Below are 21,422 nucleotides of genomic sequence, written 5' to 3' on the forward strand. Positions count from 1 at the left end.
GGCTGAGGCAGGAGGATCGCTTGAGCCCAGAAATTTGAGACCAACCTGGGTAACAAAGTGAGACCCTACCTCTGCAAAAGATAAAAATAAAAAAAGTTAGCCAGGTGTGGTGGTGCATACCTCTGGTCCCGGCTACACAGGATGCTGAGGCAGAAGGATTGCTTGAGCTTAGGAGGTTGAGGCTGCAGTGAATCATGTTCACACCACTGCACGCCAGGCTGGATGATGAGAGAGACCCTGTCTGAAAAAAAAGTCTCCCTTACTCAAATACTCAAAATCCCTGAATAACATAATATTGACTAAATTATATATATATATATATATATATATATGTGTGTGTGTAGATATTTGTTAAATCGCCTCTTCTTATGCAACTATATAATTGCTAGGTAGTATTTTTTTTTCATTCTTTTAGTGGTTTAGTCTTTTTCAATTGAACAGCTTAAATTAAATAAAGGAAAGGTCCAATTTTAAACATGAGTTGTTTCTTAAAAGTATATTGGGAATTTTGTAACTAGGAACATACTTTCCCATCAAGATGATATTGCTATCAATAGTGGTTAGTTATTTTGTGTGGTACATGACAACTCCTTAACTACTGTAGGTGAAATTACTCTTCACTTCCCTTTTGAGTTGTTCTTCCCACATGATTCACCTTCCATGCTCAATTTTCCACTGATGTTCCAGCCACATCACTAGGTAATCAGCTTTGTGGTCCTGGAAATAAAACTATCATTCAAAATAACACCTCTATGAAAAACTAATTTGAAATTCAAAATACCAAAAACATTTCCATTTCATAATCATAAGACAGGAAATTAGTTTGACTAACTCCCGTCGCCCAAGCTGGAGTGCACTAGTGTGATCGCTGTTCACTGCAGCCTTGACTTCCCGCTCAGGTGATTCTGCCACCTCAGTCTTCTGTGTAGCTGGGACTATAGGCATGTGCCACCATACCCAGATAATTTTTTGTATTTTTAGTAGAGACGGGGTTTCACCATGTTGCCCAGGCTGGTCTTGAACTCCTGGGCTCAAGCCTGCCTCAGCCTCCCAGAGTGCTGGGATTATAGGCATGAGCCACCATGCCCAGCTTGACTTCTTTTATTCTACTTTTCCTATCTGAACTCCTATCTCCACAATACATGATGGTAATTGCTTGAATTATATGTTTGGAAACTGTTTTGAAAATAATTTTTTATAAAGAAGAATGAAAAATGAAAATGAAGAATCTCTTGAGCATTCCCTAGTACATAAAGGTATACAGACTGAAGATAGTTTTGGAGGTGTAAGATCAAGATTAGTAACAACTTTTGTCATTAGGCAGGATGTGTAATTAATAAAAAGACATTTAAATTATAAATAATTGACACTCCCTAAAATTGAAAGTATCAAACCCATAACATACTTTAGAAATAAGAATACAAAATTAAAAATTAAAACACAAAATTAAAAATCTGACTCCAAGCGGCTTCTAAGCAAACCCAGAATCTATATGAAATGTTGGGTAAGGAAATCCATATGATATTTTCCAACATCAGTCTCAGAAATTTTCCAGCTAGTATTTGGAAACATAGTTTTTTTTTTTTTTTTTTTTTTAAAGGCAATGTTGGTAGGGAGAATTCTGCATTCTAATCCAGAGGGAAATGCCATCGATACCCAGTGGGCTTGGCCTAAACTCCTGTACTCAACAAGTTTGAAACTCAAGTTCATCACACATACACACACAAATAAGTCTCCTGAGCAAATAATAGTGACGTTAATCTGGGTTATGGAAACTCACATAATCTGGTCATTTACTTAGTAGCTGTGTAATTGGTGAGGAAAGGATGATTAAAATTTTCAGGCTTTCAATATGAAATTCTTTAAAAGTTTGAACAATTGGATTACTCAGAGCTAGCCAGAAACCACAAACTCAGAACTGTGGTGTCAAGTTCAGATCAATGTCTTGGAGTTCAAGGCTGTTTTAAGAGAAGCTGCCTGGGGAAAATGTCATTAACTAAACATTTTACCTGAATCCTATGGATGTCTATCATAAACTCTCATGGAGCTTTCCTAAAGTATTGGCATTTTAATGTTTTCTGAGTAGAACAGTATTTTATTTGATCCTTCAATAACAATTCTTGCTTGTAGCCAGTTTTCAGCACAGTGCCAGCTCCACAGATATTCACTGAACTAATGAAAATGGTAAAGGATGAATGTCTATTGAGCATAAACTACGATTGAGGGAGAGGTTATATAAAAGCATGGAAGACAGTTTCTGCTCTAGATTTACAGTCCAACCTCACTTACATAAGTGTAAAATATTTTCTTCTTTGTGTCAGTCCCTAGTATAGCTATTTTGCTCCAGAAATTAGCATTTCCTCCACGAGGGAAAATCACTAAACTCCCTGTTTCTCAATGTTGTTTATGCTGTTCATTGTCCAGGTCCTCAAATTACGAAGTGAAGTTGAGAGTTGGGTAAATGGTTGAGCGGTTCAAGTACCTTAAGAAAAAACTAAGCGGCCAATTGTTGTGATCAGGGTTGACCTCGGACTGTTCACAATGCTCACAGGTTTGCAAATTTAAAAAACCTGCATGTGACATGCTTTCCAGGTCTTTTGTCAAAATGTCTGTCTTACCCCTACAAATGTGCGTTTGCAATTGTAGACAAATTCCAACTCTTACTTCCAAGAGGTAAATCAAGCTCTGGGTGGCAGCAAGGCTTATCAAGAGCCAGGCTATGGGGTGAAGTGAGCGCGTGCAGGGGTGTGTGTGTGTGTGTGTGTGTGTGTGTGTGTGTGTGTGTGAAAGAGAGAGAGACCACTGCTGTGCTCAGGATTCCTCTCTCCTCTTTGCTTTTTGCCAACTGGCTGTCTCTCCACTTCACAGCGGAGATGTGAGACGGCATGTGGCTGATTCGGGCAAAACAAAACAAAGTAAAACAAAACCAAACCTAAACAGACCTTCCTATTACCAAATCTGAGAACGTCATGGGTGGGAATCCTTTTCAACCAAGGAGACCTGTCCATGGTCCTGACCACATCATTTGCCACTCGCCTCCTTCCTTCACTCCGTTTATTGCAAGTACCGGACCGGTGGGCGCCCGGCGTCAGGAAGCTTGGGCCCGGGCCCCCACACGAGCTCGGCGCGCCTCGGGCGGGTCTCGGGCGCCGGCCTATGGCTCTCTGGGTCGGGCACCTGTTTAGAACCCCGGCGCGAGGCGCGGTGGGGGCGGCGGGTGGGGTGGGGTGGGGTGGGGGCGGGGCGGCGTCACGTGCCGCCAGCGGCGGCCCTGGGAAGGTTCCATTTCTTCCGCGGCCCGCACTCGCGGCGCTCGGGGCCCCTCTCTCGCCCCGCCCGCGGCGCCCCTTGCGGCCGCGCAGCCAGGCGACTCCGGGCCGGGCCCCGCCCCTCTCGCTGGCGGCCTCGGCGCGTCCTCCGCCCGCCCTCGCGCCCGCTGCCCCCGCCATCCACTTGGTGCGGTCCATGGCAAGCACATCATGGCGATTGAAGGTAAGTGGAGGCTGACGGCGGGGAGCGAGGACGGGGACCGCCCAGCTGGCGGGGGGTTCGGAGGCGCGCCGGCAGGCCGAGGCTCACTGAGTCGCCTCCTGAGGGTTGGAGCCGGCTGAGGACGCGCGGGGGTCCCGGCCGCGTCTCGGGAGGCGGGTGGGCGGAGCGGCGCCGCGGGGACGCGGGGCTCGACTGGCTCGCCCGCCCCGGCCTTCGCGGTTTCGCCGGCCTCCCGGCGGCCGCATGCGGGGCAGAGCGGGCTGGCGGGCGGGTACAGCGCCCGGGCAGCCTCCTCCCGCCGGCTGCGCGGAGTGGGGCTCGGGCTGCGGCCCTGCAGACCCCGCGGGACGGGCTGGGAAGAGCGAAGGGCCGCGGGGGGCTCCGGCTGCATCCTCTTCTCTTGCCCCCCGTCGCGGCAAGCCGTCCTTCCGCAATACCCACCTTCCTGCCAAACTGAGAGTCCAGTTTTTTGTCCCCTTCCTAATCCTTCCCTGTCCCCACTTGGGCTGGGTTGCACTGTCTGTCTGTTCTCCTTCTGTTTGCTGTTGTAGGGGTCCAGGAAATTGGGGTTGGGTTAATGCCCTCCTCAAGTGGTTTTGCTTCCCCACCACACTCAAAACTGTTTTTTCCATGAAAAGAAGTAAATACGTCTTTACAACAAGCACACATTCTTAGAATCCTGCAGATATCATTCTGTGAAGTGTTATAGTGCCAACAATGTTCATATTTCAAAAAGTAGCTTAATAAAAATTAAGTTCTTAGATAAGGTCGTTGACACTAAAATGTATTTTTCTCTTGTTCCAGAAACATGTAACTGGGACCAAGTATCTGTATTTTGCCTTGTTTTTGAAGAAGATATTGTGAAAATTAATTTCACACGTCTAGGTTATTTATGTGAAAGATTGCATCTTCCAGGCCCTGTCTTTTAGATTGACTCAAACAGTGAAAGTAATTTGTAAATTTTTCCTGTGTATCCATATTCATCTGTACAGTTATGCAAAGTACCTATTATCATTATTTGTCTAAATTGAATGTATGTTCCTAAATAAAACTTTTTAAAGCGTTTCCCTTCTAGGTGACCAATCACTGGTAGCATGCATCTTTGGGGACTTCTTTTTGTCAGATCCTGTAGACTCCAAAATGGAGTTAGCTGTATGTTTATGTTTATCTTTTTTGTTTAAGAGAGTGAGTACCTGTTATATGCAAGACACACATTCGTACAGTTTCAATTGTCTACTTTAGTTAAAATGGTGGGGAATAATCTGTGGTATTCCTATTATCTGGAGCAGTACTTTATTTCCCTCACTATCCTTTTACCAAAGGCTGAAAATCAAGAAACCAAATCCACTGATTTACATTGTGTACTTTATTTTCCCAACTAGTTTGTGGTAGAGTTTCTTGTGAAGCCGCAAAAGTAGAAAGGTTTAGGCAGAACATGAGGAAAATCCTTCAGCTAGATACCATTGAGATATGATGCCATAACTTGTAATTTCTTAAAATCTTTTCAGATTTTTTTTCTTAGTTCTTCCTTTCTATCTTCTGGCAGTTAAATGTTACTGATTCCTTTTCCATGTCACCTGATGGCATTTTGCTCTGCCTACTACTTACGTGTTTAAAGAGTAAGACTTTTTAAAATCCTGACATTCTAGAGGTTCTTCTGTGTTTGAGGTACTCTCGTATTTTTATACTGAAGCATTTGCCTGAGGTTTCATAATACAAAGATCAGGAAGTATATCTTTTCTAGTTTGGCAAAGAAACTATAATTAATATTAGCACTTCAGATAAACATGGCAGTTCGAATTAGCCTAACTGTGCTCCTTATCACATAGTAAAGTAGATTCATTATGCATACCCTCCCCAGGCTGTGTTATGGAGTAAAATGAGTTCTGCATGAGACTCTGTACTAAGGGCATCTTAGAAATTTAGGGGCCCAAAAGAGCATCTCATCTTTTCAGTGAAGTGTTTCTTAAAACATCCAGTTTCTTCATTCACCTATTAATTCGATAGACCTTTTTTTTTTTTTTTTTTTTTTGGTACGGTAGCCGTATACAATGTTCATTGCTAGATTCCATGGGGCCAAAAAGATGAATAAGACTGTAATCCTTCCCTCAAAGAGTTCATGTTTTATTGGGGGAGACAGATAATTTTAAACGTGGAATTACAATGCAGTGTGAATGCTAAGAGATGGATCATCTTTCCTTTGTATAAAAACATTAAATGATGAGTCTAACACTGTTTTTTAGGCAGTAATTCTCATATTCGTAACATGTTTGTATTTGGCCGAATATCTGCCATTCAGTAACGTCTGTCTACCCATCCTAGTTTTGCCTTCTGTAGCAATAAATTAAAATGCCACTATTCTCTCTGTTTATGATATCCCTTCTGCCATTCGAAGACAGCTCTAGAGTGTTTTCTAGATAAAATATCCACTTCCCTCCTCTGGAGGATCTGTAGTTGTTTGTTTTAAAATTTGGAGGATAGTAGTGGGTCATTTCATTCCAGCTATACTGTTGAATAGCATACATTAAAATTGTTATACCACTCCTTCACTTGTGTGTAATCCTATTAATATAGCTTAATATTACTTTTTTGGAGCTTCATGTTGGCTCAGAGCAAGGCTGTAATCAACTAAAACCACAGTCTCTTTTAGCTGGACTACTCTCAAGGCATGTTCCTGCAATCCCTTGCTTAGCTAACCAACGTTTTGAACTGAACAGGTCTTCTTTATCTGTTAAGCGTACTCTGATTAGCTATGGCTCGATGTTTTAGCCTTTGAGTCTAGACTTTTAAGTACTAAGGATTGTTTTTATTTCCTTCTCTGTGTAAACCTCCTATTTTAAAATACAAGATTTTTTTTTCTAAGTAATTATTCATTTCCTCGTTTTATCAGTCAGATGAGTAACTACTACTAAAAAAAAAAGACAAATATAAGATGATAGAGTTACCATATTGAGCTAACATAATTCCAGTCAGAGGTAATGAAGTTAGGCATAAAGGTGCAATTTTTAAAAGGCGTTTTGAAATATTGAAAGTAGTTACACATCCTTACTGTTGGCCTCGTGGTCTGGCAGTCCCAGGTTTGGAATCATTATTGTACCCTAGCCTATGAGGTGATGTTATTGTTATCCAGCATATTAATTCTTCTAGTGTTGACCTCTGTCAGTCTGATAGTATTGACTCTTTTTGTTGTATTTGAAATTTCCTCCTCTCAGTCTTCATCTACCTGACCTAATGTTCTGGTGGCTTCCATTCTTAACCCTGTTGCCATTGTCTGCTTTATGCACACTGCCATAATTGTACACATTGAACAATTTTGTAATCACTTCTTTACAAATTTGTTTTTCCTGTCTGTAAATTTCTAGATGTTAATGTCTTATTCGCTTTTGACCCCTTAGATTTTGTATAGTACCTGAATACAGTTGTCCCTTGGTAACCATGGGGGAGACTGGTTCCAGGTCCCCTGCAGATACCACAATTTGAGGATGCTCAAGTTCTTTGTATCATATGGCATAATATTTGCATATAACTTGTGCATACCCTCCCATATACTTTAAATCGTCTCCAGTCTACTTGTAATACCTAGTACAGTGTAAATGCTTTGCAAATAGTTCTTTAGGGAATAATGACAAGAAGAAAAGTCTGTGTATATTCAGTACACAGACAACCACTGTAGGCCTAACTACGTTTTCCATGCAGTTAGTTAAATCCATAGATGCTGAACCTGTGGATATGGCGAGGCAGCTGTATTTTGTGTGAACTCAAGCCAAGTTTCTTGGGTTGTTTTGTGGAATTCTGTACATTGTTATCATAGATTATGCCACTGCCGAGAAGCATATTTTTAACACAGAATTTTCCTGACTTGTATTTCCAAATAGTGGCCAGATACCTTCACATCGGTGTCCTCAGCAATCCAAAATGTTTAGCGAAGGATATTCACAATGTCCCAAAGTTGTCATCACAGTCACCAAATCCAGCCTCCATGCAGATTTACCCCCCGCTCTGTGCAGATTTGCCATCTGAGTGGCGTTTTTAAGTAACCAGGTATCTGAGTTAAAAACCCGGACACCTACGTTGTCTCACAGTTCACCTCCCACATCCTGTTTGAACACTGAGTCTCGCCAAGTCTACAGCTCAAATCAATTTGTGCTGCGTGGTGTCTTCACTTTAGTTTGTGTCCTTATCACTCATTAAGAGACTTGCATTAGTCTTCTAAGTACTTTTGTTTTCCAGTGTTAAGTTTCCTTCCAATTCATTTTCCAAAGTAGTGCTAGTTGTCTTTGTATTATAAAATGCAAATCTGAATTTCTTAAAACCTCAAGATAAAGTGGGCCCTTAATGATCTAACTCTTGCCCTTCCTTCATTCAGTCCACATTTTTCTGTCTCTTCCATTAGAATATTAGAAGACTCTGCAAACTTCTTTGCCAAAGTAAAAAATAAATACTTGTTATGTTACTGTATTAACTACTTCTCTGAGTAACATTTTGAAAAAATGTAGAGTAAGGTTAAACTAGCTAGAATCTGTGTGTGTATATATATGTGTATGTATATAGTGCATTTACTTTTTTTTTTTTTTTTTTTTGGAGACGGAGTTTCCCTCTTGTGACCCAGGCTGGAGTGCAATGGCGCAATCTCGGCTCACCGCAACCTCCGCCTCCTGGGTTCAGGCAATTCTCCTGCCTCAGCCTCCTGAGTAGCTGGGATTACAGGCACGTGCCACCGTGCCCAGCTAATTTTTTGTAGTTTTAGTAGAGACGGGGTTTCAACATGTTGACTAGGATGGTCTCGATCTGTTGACCTCGTGATCCACCCGCCTCGGCCTCCCAAAGGGCTGGGATTACAGGCACATTTACTTTTTTTAATGTACCTTATAATTTGCTACATACATATATTGTATTTTTAAAATAATGAGAAGAATTCTGAGATGTTCTTTAAGGTTTTTTTTGGCTCTAAGATTTCTAAGGTAAAATTTAGACTTTCGAAAGCCATTTGAAATATTTAGTTAAAAAATCCAGTATATTTACTTTTGAGTAATTTATAGTTTATTCAGCGTTCCTCTTCTAACTCACTAAACAAAATTAGAAACACTCAGGGAACATTAGAGACATAATTGTATTTTATTTTTTGTTGTTTTAAGGTTGTATTAGAATGCAGCAGTGTACTTTGGGAGGCCGAGGTGGGTGGATCACTTGAGGTTAGGAGTTTGAGACCAGCCTGGCCAACATGGTGAAACCTTGTGTCTACTAAAAATACAGAAATTAGCTAGGCATGGTGACACATGCCTGTAGTCCCAGCTACTGGGGAGACTGAGGCAGGAGAATCACCTGAACCTGGGAGACGAAGGTTGCAGCGAGCCGAGATCGCACCACTGCACTCCAGCCTGGGTGACAGCAAGATGCCATCTCAAAAAAAAGAGAATGCAGCAGTGCATGCCAATGGGGAAAGCAGAGAGAACCATATACTGCCTTAATTTATACAATTTGTTATTTTTTGGGTATAACTATTTGCATTATCAGTTTTTTTGAAAACATTATGTTCGTACAGAGTATATGTATGGTGACATAATAGATTTTTTCATGAATTTTATTTCTGTTCAGCTGACTTTATTCTTTTATTTTTTTCCCCTGAATCCTAGTCGATTACCACCTAATTTGAAAGTGCCTATATGTGAATAATGTAAGACTGAACAAACTACTACAGATAAAACATTTCAAGCTTTTGAGTAAAATGATTATATTAAATTCGAACCCTTGATTTACCCTTTTTTAGGAGAAAATAGTGACAACTCAGGAAACTGTTATTAGGATTTTACGAACAAATTTTTAAGAGCCACACATGTGTTCAGAACAATTTCTTATTTTCGTATTTTAGGACTGTATTAGAATTGGTATTCAAGGTAATATTTTGAGCCATTAAGAGAAGTTTTAATGAATGTTAAATTATCTTTGGTATTCTGAACTTAATGCAGTAATGCATATTAGTAGCTTTAAAACATGATCTGGTGCAGAAGTCAGAAAGGTTTTGTTTTATTCTCCGTTAACTAGAAAATTCACCCAAGTAGAACACCTTTTTTTGTGAGCACATACTTAAGGTTTTATTGTGTTTGGTTAATGAGCATCTAGCAGTCAAAAACGTAATTGACTAAACGAATTGAATTAAAAAGTAACGTAAAGTTGAAAAAATGGATTAATCTGTGAACAATAAATTTAATTTTGTAAGATAAAATTTATACCTCTTAGAAAAGACTATTGAATAAATTCATAGGAACTTATATGGATCAAATGAGACACCATAGTTAGCATGCATTGTATATTATAAAGTGCTCTAAGATACTGTTTATTCGAGACCTAGTTTATATTATGTGATGCTGGAGGGGTGGTATGTGTCTCAAAGTGTAGGCTGCTATTTAATAGAAATATCATAGATAAAATGAGTTTATAAAAGTATAGAAAGGATTTGACTTATTCAGACTATTTTAACTCTACAGTAATTGCATAACAACAGCAAAAAGTAAAGGAATTCCAATTTGGGAGGATAACTCCCAGAGGATTGGAGGCATGAAGGGTTTTTTTTTCTCTTTTTTTTTAAAGAAAAAATTCAAAAAAGAGGACAGGTTAAGAAGTATGAGAAAGTTAACATTTATTTTGGAGTATTTACATGGCAGAATGTTTGAAATTCAGTGATAACTGTAAAAGAGAAGAAAACATCTCCAGAGCCTGAACTGTAAGTTTTCTTTGAATTTTATATTCTAATGGTGAAGAATGCAAAGGGAATTAACATTTTCTGGGTGCTTGCCATGGGCCAGGCAACACACATTCAGTTTTTGTCATGAATAGCAGCACTCCTCCTCCTCTTCTCTGCAGTAGACATCTGTTTTATTATGACATACTTTTTCCTGCCAGTCGTGGACTTGGTTTCAGAGTCGTTGGCAACACTACCCTCGACCCTCACTCCAGCAGGTGCTACCAGTGCATCAGAATTAGTGTACAAGATGAAAGCTGTTTTCCGTCCTGAGGTTATTATTACCATTTTATAAATTACTTTAGCTATTATTTTTACTTACTCCAAAGATTAAGTGACAAGCACAAGGTTTACAAAGACAGTATTAGGTGTTGCCGACTTTAAAATTGAGGTCTGACTCAATTCAGAAGCAGTGATCTTTATGCAACACTGTGTTTTAAACTGGTGACCAAAATTGGTATTATTCCTTGAATGATCTAATTAAGGACAAAACTAAAAGATGTTTACAGGTTAGTGACTGTGGTCTAAGTGGATTACGTTGGTTGGGGGGAGTTGGTAGTGTTAATAGTTTCACGCTTATGATGTACAGTATAGGTGTCTGCATAAGAATTAGCTGTAACAGAGTTTACAAATGTAAGTTAGGTGATCATTTAAAGGCTCTTACTATTGCATATGCTGGAGAAGAATCTTTAGATGAGATGTAATTTAAGACATTTCTAAAGTAGCCTTTCAGTGTTTGACCAAGAAGAAATAAGTGGAACCTGTAAATTGTGATTTAGGCTAATGGTCAGAATAAACATGGTAGACAAAATACAGCTGAATTTGAAAAGAACTCTTAGATCCTTTTTAAAGGAACTAAATTTTTGGATTTAATTCCATTTTCGTGTACAGCAAACCTCATTGTGCTTCATTTTATTGTAAATTCACAAATTTGCATTTTTTACAGTTTGAAGGTTTGTGGCAACTCTGTGTTGAATGAATCTATTGGCACAGTTTTTTAACAGCATGCGCTCACCTTGTGTCTCTGTGTCACCTATTTGTAATTCTTGTAATATTTGAAACTTTTTCATTGTTACTATATTTGTTATGGTGATTCATGATCAGCGATCTTCGATGTTACTCTTGTAATTGTTTTGGGTGCTATGAGCCATGCCAGTATAAGATGGCAAACCTAGTTGGTAACTGTTGTGTGTGTTCTGATTGTTCCACCAACCAGTCATTCCCTAAGTCTCTTTTCCTTTCCTCAGCCTTCCCTATCCTCTGAGGCACAATAATTAATAGCCCTACAAATGTTCAGTGAAAGGAATAGTCACATGTCTGTCACTTTAAATCAAAAGCTAGAAATGATTAATCCTAGTGAGGAAGGCATATCAGAAGCTGAGACTGGCTAAAAATTAGGCCTTTTGTGCCGGTAGGTGAAGTTGTGAATGCAAAGGAAAAGTTATTGAAGGCAATTAACAGTGCTACCTGCTCTAGTGAACACCTGAGTGACAGGAAGGCATAACAGCTTTATTGCTGATATGGAGAAGTTTGAATGGTCTGGATAGGAGATCTAACCAGCCACAACATTCCCTAAAGCCAAAGCCTAATACAGAGCAAGGCCCTCACTCTCTTCAATTCTGTGAAGGCTGAGAGAAGTGAAGAAGCTGCAGAAGAAAAGTTGGAAGCCTGCAGAGGTTGGTTCATAAGGTTTAGAAAGAAGCTATCTTCATAACATAAAAGTGTGAGGTGAGGCAGGAAGTGCTGATGGAGAGGCTGCAGCAGGTTATCCAGAAGATCCAGCTGAGATCGTTGATGAAGGTGGCTGTACTTTCATTGTAGGTGAAACAGCCTTCTATTAGAAAAGATGCCATCTAAGAGTTTCGTAGCTAGAGAGGAGAAGTCAATGCCTGGCTTCAAAGCTTCAAAGGACAGGCTGACTCTTGTTAGGGGCTGATGCACCTGGTGACTTTAAGTGGAAGCCAGTGCCCATTGACCATTCTGAAAATCTTAGAGGTCTTAAGCAAGATGGTAAATGTACTCTGTGTCTGCTCTATCAACGGAACAACAAAGACTGGATGACAGAACATCTGTTTACAGCATGATTTATTGAATATTTTGAGCCCACTGTTGAGTCCTACTGCTCAGAAAAAACTATTCCTTTAAAAATGTTACTGGTCGTTGACAATGCATCTGCTCACCCAAGAGCATGGATGGAGACGTACAAGCAGATGAATGTTGTCTTCATGCCTGCTAACACAACATCCATTCTGCAGCTGATGGATCAAGGATTGATTAAGACTTTCAAGTTTTATTATTTAGGAAATATGTTGTGTAAGGCTATAGCTACTGTAGATGGTGATTCCTTTGATGGACCTGGCAAAGGAAATTGAAAACTTTCTGGAAAGGATTAATCATTCTAGATACCATTAAGAACATTTGTGATTCATTAGAGGAGGCCAAAATATTATTAATAGGAGTTTGGAAGAAGTTGATTCCAACTATCGTGGATGACTTTGAGAGGCTCAAGACTTAAGTGGAGGAAGCCACTGAAGATGAGGTGGAGCTAGTAAGAGAACTAGAATTAGAAATGGAGCCTGAGTATGTGACTGAATTGCTGCAATATCATGATAAAACTTGAACGGATGAGGAGTTGCTTTTTATAGATGAGCAGAGTGGTTTCTTGAGATGAAATCTACTGGTGAAGATGCTGTGAACATTGTTTAAATGACAAAGGGTTTAGAACATTATATACACTTAGTCGATAAAGAAGCAGTATGGCTTGAGAGGATTGACTCCAATTTTTAAAGTTCTACTGTGGGTAAAATGCTGTGAAGCAGCATTGCATGCTACAGGGAGATCTTCCATGAAAGGAAGAGTCCATCGATGTGGTAAATCTTCATTGTCTTATTTTAAGAAATTGCCATAGTCACCCCAACCTTCACCAACCACCACCCTGATTGGTCCACAGCCATCAACATCAAGGTGAGACCCTTCACCAGCAAAAAGATAGGACTTGCTGAAGGTTCAGACGATCATTAATTTGTTTTAGTAATAAATTATTTTTAAGTTAAGATACATAACATTTTTTAAAGACACAATGATATTGCACACTTAATAGACGACAGTCTAGTGTAAACATAACTTTTGTATGCACTGGGAAACCAGAAAGTTTGTGTGACTTGCTTCATTGCGATATTCACTTTATTGCAGTTGTTGCGAGCCAAATCCATTAATATCTCTGTGGTATGCCTGTACCTGGATGTATTTTAATGGGGCTGCCACGTAATACACATTTCACTTCTGTAAACTTGGGCAAGTACATATGTTGTAATGATCCTCTTGTTTATTTTAAAAACTCCAGTTTCCAGTCATACTCACACTTATGTATACATTCAGAGACAAACACACATGCACATAATCATGCATACTTGTGTGCCCACACACATCTATTTTCTCTTACACCCCTTATGCCAGTTGTAGAGGATTATGCCAGTTACATTATGCTCCTACATGGGTTTGCCTGAGGGAAAAGATTTTAACTTTGACTAAGCTTGTCATTTTCTGTCTGTTTCTCCTTTCCATGTTGCTTAGATGATTATTTCAAGTGCAATGCTAGTATTATCTCCAAGTATAGTTTTTACGCAGTTCTATTTAAATGACCTTAAAGGATTGGAAAACAATTTCATAACTTTCATTTTTTTCATAAAAATGAAGAAAAATCAATATTTACTTTCCAAAATACATTAAACGTAATGTTCTTTTTTTTTTCTTCTGACAATTAACTAGTGACCTTGAGCAACTTTAACTTTTGGGGCCTCCATTAATCTATACAATAATGAGCTAGACAAATGTCCTGAGCTCTAGTGTCCTACATTCTGCCATTCTAATATGGTGGCCCAGTCTTCATTTTCTTGAATTAAATTTGATGTGTGGAAAATTGTATTTATATAGGAGTTCATTTTGGGGGTGATTATTTATTTTAGTGGCAGATTAATCAATCTCTTTCCAAAGATGCTGGCTAACTACTTTCAATAATCATTCCCTCTGGTGCATTACACTGTTAAAAGCAGTGCACCTCTCTGTGGATCACCCCCACACCTAAGTCAAGGGATGCCTGCAGTGTCTTTCTTGCCTCCTGCTTACAAATTTAACATTTCTTTTGGAAACTTTTCAGATTTACTTTTCTAGACAAAATAAGACATAAAATTTGTACAAAGTACAACGTATCTCTGACTGAGAAAGTATTTAAGCCTTTGACTTCCAAACAGACATATACATTAAAAAATTTACATTTTACATAGAGAATGCATATTTTTTCCTTACACTCCTCCCAGTCTTAGGAAGGATTAGGGATAAAAGGAACACTGAATTTCAGTTTCCAATAATGTAATAAATTCATTTGACTTTTTTGTGTTTCTTCTTTTGTATTTTTAAAAGCAGGGTTTTCTTGAATTTTATTTTATTGTCTGGAATTTATGTATCCTTAGTATTCCTGTTCATTTTCATAAAAGTAGTAATTGCTTTTGAGTCCCACATGTACATCCGTGAAGTCTTATTTGTTGGTTAGAATTTAGGGGAAAATATCAAAAAAATGTTGTGCATAGTCTTATTTGCTTGTGTGACTTTTGTGAGTACTTTGACAAATGTGGCAGTTAATTGACTGTAAATTAGAAATGTAGTGATTATTTGGGTAACTTAAAAATTTCGGAGGTTCTTTTGTATGATATAGATAAATTGAATGCTTTTAAAAGTGGGAATTACCTTTTTTTGTCATTCTGCAGTCTTGAGAAATATCTTAGAATATAGTAGTGTTTATCGTTAGTGTGTATACTAAGCCTTGTAAAAACAATGCTGTTACAGTTAAGATTAGGTGTGTGTGGTAAAACCTAATCAATTTATATTAAATATGGGGAAGAGTTTAGTTCTCATTACAGGCTTTGAAAAGTACAGCCTTTTTACGTGAATTAACAATGTAACTCAAACTAAGTTACACGTGCAACTTCTAGAGAATATGCCTTAATGTGTACAGAGAATAAATATTTCTAAGTAACCTATCAAAACATCATATGCCTCAATATACTAATACATTATGATTATGTTATTTTTATTATATGACCTTTCTAATGTCTCAAAAATAGTTTTTTGTCATAATTTGATAACTATCCAGTCATTGGACTAGAATCTCCTCAATTTGAAAGAACTGTAGTCTGTAGGTATATTTCATTCTAACCTTTCAGCAAGTGATCTGTGGTCACTGGTAATATTCCAATTAACACTCTATTTTTTTACACTGGGGCTTTGCTGAATAATTCTTTTATAACCGTAGCTTTAAGTTAGGTGTTTCTTCCTGCAAAGCCTATCTTCCTGATGATCAGTGATTATTCTGTATTTTTAATAATAAAGAAGCAATGCCATTGTTACAACAAAGTCAGAGTGAAGATCTAACCTACTTTGGTGATAGAAATACTATCTTCTAGGTTTTTAGCTTGCTTCTCAGATGACCTACTTTTTTTAGTGGATATCATAGTTTTTACTTTTTATGTTATTGCTGTAGGATATTTTTGTTTCTTATAACTGAGCTATTTATTATAAACTTCTGTGATAAGCCAAAGTGATTAAATTATTTAATATTTTTGTTATTCAAAGTTTAAAAGTAATTCACAACATAATTATAAGGTCATACACATACGGAACACTACAGAATATTTTTCAGCTTACATTAAAGTAGTGACATGCTTCTGAGTGAAGGAAATACATCTATATAGTAGTAACTAATAAATAAAATTACTCTTAAATTAGAATATTCAAAGTATGTATTTATAGGGTACAATGTGATGTTTTGATATAGGTATACGCTGTGGAATGATTAAATCCAGTCAGTTAACATCAGTCATTTCACCTTTTTTTGTGGTGAGAACACTTAAGCTCTACTCTTTTAGCAATTTTGAAATATGCAACACACTATTAATAACTGTAGTCACCGTGCTATGCGGCAGATCTCTAAAGCTTCTTGTCTGTCTGAAACTTTGTACCCCTTGCAGTATCCCCACTTCTCCTGTCTTGCCTCTCTAGATTCCCTTCTGCCCTCCCACCTCTGGTGACCATGATTCTGCTCTCCATCTGTGAATTCAACTTTTGTAGATTCCACATGCAAGTGAGATCATGCGGTATTTCTCTTTCCGTGTCTGCCTTATTTCATTTAGTATGATGTCCTCTGGGTTCATCCCTGTTGTTGCACATGACAGAATTTTCTTCTTTTTTTGGACTGCGTAGTATTCCACCGCATATATTTACCATATTTTATTTATCCATTCCATTTGCCATTATCTTTTAAAGTTAAACATACACTTGACCCATGAACCCAGCTGTTCTTTTCATAGGAATACATTTAGAAGAAAGGCAGAGGCACACATATGGGAAACAAAGAGACATGTATTATATAAAAAGGTTCATAGCAGAATTAGTCACAGCAAACCCAAATCAATCCAAATGTTTATGAACAGTAGAACTGAAATTTATGCATATGTATGCATGAATATATGTATATATTCTATACAGAATGGAATTCTATACAGAAATGAAAAGGAGTGAGTCACAACTATAAATAATAAAATAGATTGATCTTACAAACCTAATATTGAAAGAAATAGGACTCAAAAATGCCCACTTAACAATTCCACTTGTATAAATTTTATAAGCAGACAAAACCAAGCCGTAATGATAGCACTCAGGAGATGAGGTACTTCTGGGACTCAAAGCAGTGCCTAGGAAGATGAGTAAAGGGACTCCTGGGATACCAGCGAGGTTCTGGTTCTTGCCTTGGTTTGTAGTAGCTCAGGTGCTTACTTTGTGATAATTGCATGGAAGTTTTATATATTTCTGCACTTTCTGTATTTTTGCGTTTTGGCCCAATAAGTAGAGATTTTTTTAAAAAAGAAATATTACAAAAGACCTTCCAAAGAAGAATAATCAAAGTAATTTTTAAAGTTAAATTTGTTTTTATCATACTATTAAATTTGTTTAACAAATTTATAATGGTGGCTTGTTGGAGAATATATTACATGAATATGATAAAATATAAATAGTAACTTTACAGCATTGACCTTTCAATAACTTATCTGTATATGTTAAGGCTCAGATACAAAAGTGGGTCCTCTGTGTTTCCTTCTAGACCATGTGAAGAGATCCTTGGGAAACGGTGATATGATTTCTGCTGTTCAGAAGCTTGCCATTCAAAATCACATATTTGAATGAAATGTCTTCATTCTGAGGCTTCCTAAGACCTAATTTCTGGATTGTTCCAGAAAATTCTGATATCAGGCTATCATATCATTTAGTTAAGTCTGAAAAGACGGATTAGGGAAACTTTTTCTGAGTTCACTTTTAGGTGCTAATTTAAAATGATTCTTTGTAACAGTCAAATTCATTCTACTTTCTATGTTTTTAACTTCTAATAAACTTTTTTTAACAGGTGGAGAGAGAACCTGTGGAGTACATGAACTTATCTGTATTAGAAAAGGTAAATTGTTGCCCTGCATGGATATTTAAATACTAAATGGATACTTTTGAAGGGTGTAATACATTTTAGTAGGATGGCAGATAATTTGTATTTATAAAGTATAAATTTTAGCAAATATTAATATTTGTATTAACTACTTAAGCATTTATAAAGTGCATATTACTTATGTGATTATTGAGAGTTGTTGCTTTATATTTAGTTTTGATGGGCTGATAAAGCCTGGTTTCTAGCATATTGGTTATTAGACATGGTGAAGAGGCAAAGAATGGAGGGTTTGATTTTTGTTCCCTTTCAGAATCTGGAATCTGGGTGCATGCTGATCTCCCATTGACTTCTGTTCTATTACTGTACCCCATCAGAGAGATGTGAGGAGTTGGTTGAAATTCAAATCGGGAACATATCCAAAGACCACAACATCTTTTGACACCAACAACTGTCTATGCTTCCTTAGAAGGAGCCACCTGACAACTGGGTGGTTCAACAAAGTGGCCCCAGGAAAGGTAATTCAGTTACTAGGTGGGAGGCAAAGAATCAGGTATTCTCTAGATTTGGAAGAATCAGGAGAACCTTGGGAGTCCCCACAACTCCTTATAAATAATCACAAATCTATGAAATGGTGTGAAGAAAAGATATTCCTGGGGAGGTCAGGGGAAGAAGTCCTCAAAAATTTACCACCTTGTCTCCTTTTAAACTCGGGGCACTTGCTTTTCTTGCATCTCTCTTCAAAACTCACTTGGCCCTCCTGAGTCTAGCCAACTAACAGCACTCCGCTCATCCCTAATAGAGAGACTTCACTCTAAGGAAGTTTGGAGCAGTGTCATTATTTGTGATACCTGGGTATAAAGCATGGCAGGAAAATGTCAGCATATTTTCAGTAGGTCTTTGATAGCTCTGAAAAGCCTCAGCTTCTTTAGACTTGATATCATTTTTAATCCTTTTTAGGTGAATTTATGTGACTATTAGTGACATGGTCATACTAGTTTATCTGTGAGTCATTGCATGCAATTGCTGTTCATTTAAAATCTTCTTCCTTTATTAAAGGTATATGTGTTTTTCCATATACCTTTCCTCTGATACCACAGAGGAGGAAACTGAAGTCAGTTTCGTGAAATCTCAAATTTAGGATTGATTCTCATGCTTTAACCATTGTTGATTTGTGCTTCTTACCTAAAATGGAGGTAGGGGATAGACAAATTTATGCATTGTTTTATTTCTCTACATGAACATTTGTGGCCTTCTGCAATATATATAAGTCCAGAACTACTAAAAATGTTTAAAATAATTTTATGGTTATTACCCAGTCCCTCTAAAACTTTTTAAAACTTTTAATTTGTTAGGATAGCCAAAGACACATTACAGACCAGTTGGAATCAAAAGCTATTAAAGCTGTGGTCAGGTGAAAAGAATCAAGACAAGAATAGAGACAGCTAGAACTAAGAAAACGGAAATGTGTGGGGCCTTTTGTGGCTACAAAGGGAAGAGAGAACTACAGTGGAGAAAAGTAGATAAGGACAGAGGACGGTCTGAACGCATCTTTCTTTATCATGGCCTTTTTGCTGTTGTTCTTTATTGCTGCCTCTGTTCCTATCCAGGTGGTTCTCAGAGTGTGCTTTGCCCAGATTTCTCTCTATTAGTCCAGCTTTTTCACTCTTTTCCATTTATCTATAGAATTTTAATTCTGCATTTAAAAAATGTATTCACACCATAGCCATGTCATGGAAGTGTCTGCATCTCTGTTTATGTATCCTCTTAGCGTTCAGTACAGTGGATATTTCATAAGTTTTTGGATATTTTTGGAATTAATGCTCTGGGCTAAAGCTTTTGCATTTTATGCTAGACTTCCATAGAGTAGATCATGGGGCAGGAGAATCACTTGAACCCAGGAGGCAGAGATTGCAGTGAGCTGAGATTGTGCCACTGCACTCCAGCGTGGGCGACAGAGTGAGACTCCGTCTCAAAAAAAAATGTAAAGTAGAATAATTATAGCAATATCAGTGATTCTAATGAAATGACATCTCTGACATCAAAACTTCCTTTTTTCTCTCTCTCTCTCTTTTTTTTTTTTTTTCAAAGACAGATTCTCTGTTGCCTAGGCTAGAATGCAGTGCCGAGATCTTGGCTTACTGCAATCTCCACCTCCTGGGTTTAAGCTGTTCTCATGCTTCAGCCTCACAAGTAGCTGGGATTACAGGTGCACGCCACCATGCCTGGCTAATTTTTCTATTTTTAGTAGAGATGGGGTTTCACCATGTTGGCCAGCCTGGTCTCGAACTTGTGGCCTCAAGTGATCTGCCCATCTTGGCCTCCCAAAATGGTGGGATTACTGGTGAGAGCCACTGTGCTCAGCTAGACATCACAACTTTTTTTTTTTAGACAGAGTCTCACTTGGTTACCCAGGCTGGAGTGCAGTGATGCTATCTCGGCTCACTGCAACTTCTGGCTCGTGGGTTCAAGCAATTCTCCTGCCTCAGCTTCCCAAGTAGCTGGGACTACAGGCATGTGCCACCACACCTGACTAATTTTTTATCTTTAGTAGAGACAGGCTTTCACCATGTTGGCCAAGCTGATCTTGAACTCCTGACCTCAGTGATCTGCCTGCTTTGGCCTTCCAAAGTGCTGGGATTACAGGCGTGAGCCACCGCGCTCGGCCACAGCTTCTTTTTACCTCTTTGGCTGTTTCTGTCTCTTTTGCTAAATTCTGTCCTCTGTCAGACCTTTGAATATGTCATGTACCAAGAGTTTGGTCCTGGGCTCACTCATTTTTCCATCTTTTTCCTCTGTTCAATTTTATCTAGTTCTGTTGTTTTAAATGCCACACAAATTTATGAATCCAGCTCTTGGCTGTCTGAGCTCCCTGCTCTTTTATCAAATGACTTACTCGATATTTCTATCTGGATGTCTGTTAGAATAACAACTTGACTTGTCTAAAATGCAAGTCTTGATTTTCTTACCTGAGCCTATACCTTTCTCAGTTTTCTCCATCTCAGCTAATAAATAGCACTATCCACCCAGCTACTCAATTTCTAACTTAAGAATCATCCTGTATTTCTCTCATTCTCTTATTGTCCACATGTAACTTATTAGTAAGTTCCATCCGTTCTACCTGTAAAGTATGTTTTTCGATTCATCTTCTTTTCTTCATCCTGCTGCTGTCACTGTAGTCCAGTTCTCTGTCTGCTTTTGCCTAGATCACTGTCATAGCTTCCTAACTGGTTTCCCTGCTTGCATTTTTATCTCCTTTCAGTATTAGTGATTTTCAAAAATGTAAATCAGGCCAACTACTTTGCTGGTTGAAATTTTTCTGTGGATTCTCATTATACCTCAAATAAAAAAAGTATCTTACCCTGATCTACAAAGACATTATAGCATCAACTCAGAGTCCAAAATATTATCTGAATATCATCAGTTCAAAAGTCTCATTATCTAAATCATTTATATTATGTGTGGGTGAGACTCTGGGTGTAAACCATCCTGGTTCAAAATTTCTTTCTCTGTCTGGCCCTGTGAAACTAGAAGACAAATTACCCTCCCATGCATTTCTTCAAATCTCATTTCCCTAGTATAGTTTTCAGTTTTGACTAAGTGAGTTTTCACAGTGTACATTTTTATGATCAGTATTGTTTGCAGTAAAGCCATATGTCATAATTTATTTCTTCTTTTATACAGTTTTCACCTTAAAGTATCCCTTCT

At 38.3% G+C, this 21,422-nt stretch overlaps 1 protein-coding gene across 5 annotated transcripts in view; it reads left to right on the forward strand.

The window, feature by feature from the left end:
- The first annotated feature begins 3,435 nt into the window (after positions 1-3,435).
- Positions 3,436-21,422, forward strand: part of SYT14 (synaptotagmin 14) — a 197,188-nt gene continuing 179,201 nt past the window's right edge. For 2 of the 5 annotated variants that reach the window (XM_064360335.1, XM_064360336.1), the window contains exons 1-2: positions 3,436-3,492; positions 17,685-17,732. In XM_064360335.1, the coding sequence (XP_064216405.1) occupies positions 3,480-3,492; positions 17,685-17,732 (61 nt within the window). In that variant the 5' untranslated portion in view covers positions 3,436-3,479. Of the gene's footprint in view, positions 3,493-17,683; positions 17,733-18,027; positions 18,233-21,422 lie in introns of those variants that run through there. The other 3 variants (XM_064360338.1, XM_064360337.1, XM_012459233.2) reach the window with 3 other exon arrangements.

The sequence above is a fragment of the Aotus nancymaae genome, unplaced genomic scaffold, assembly GCF_030222135.1.
Source record: "Aotus nancymaae isolate 86718 unplaced genomic scaffold, 86718_ANA_hifiasm-v0.15.2.pri h1tg000039l, whole genome shotgun sequence".
In the NCBI taxonomy this organism is placed as follows: domain Eukaryota; kingdom Metazoa; phylum Chordata; class Mammalia; order Primates; family Aotidae; genus Aotus; species Aotus nancymaae.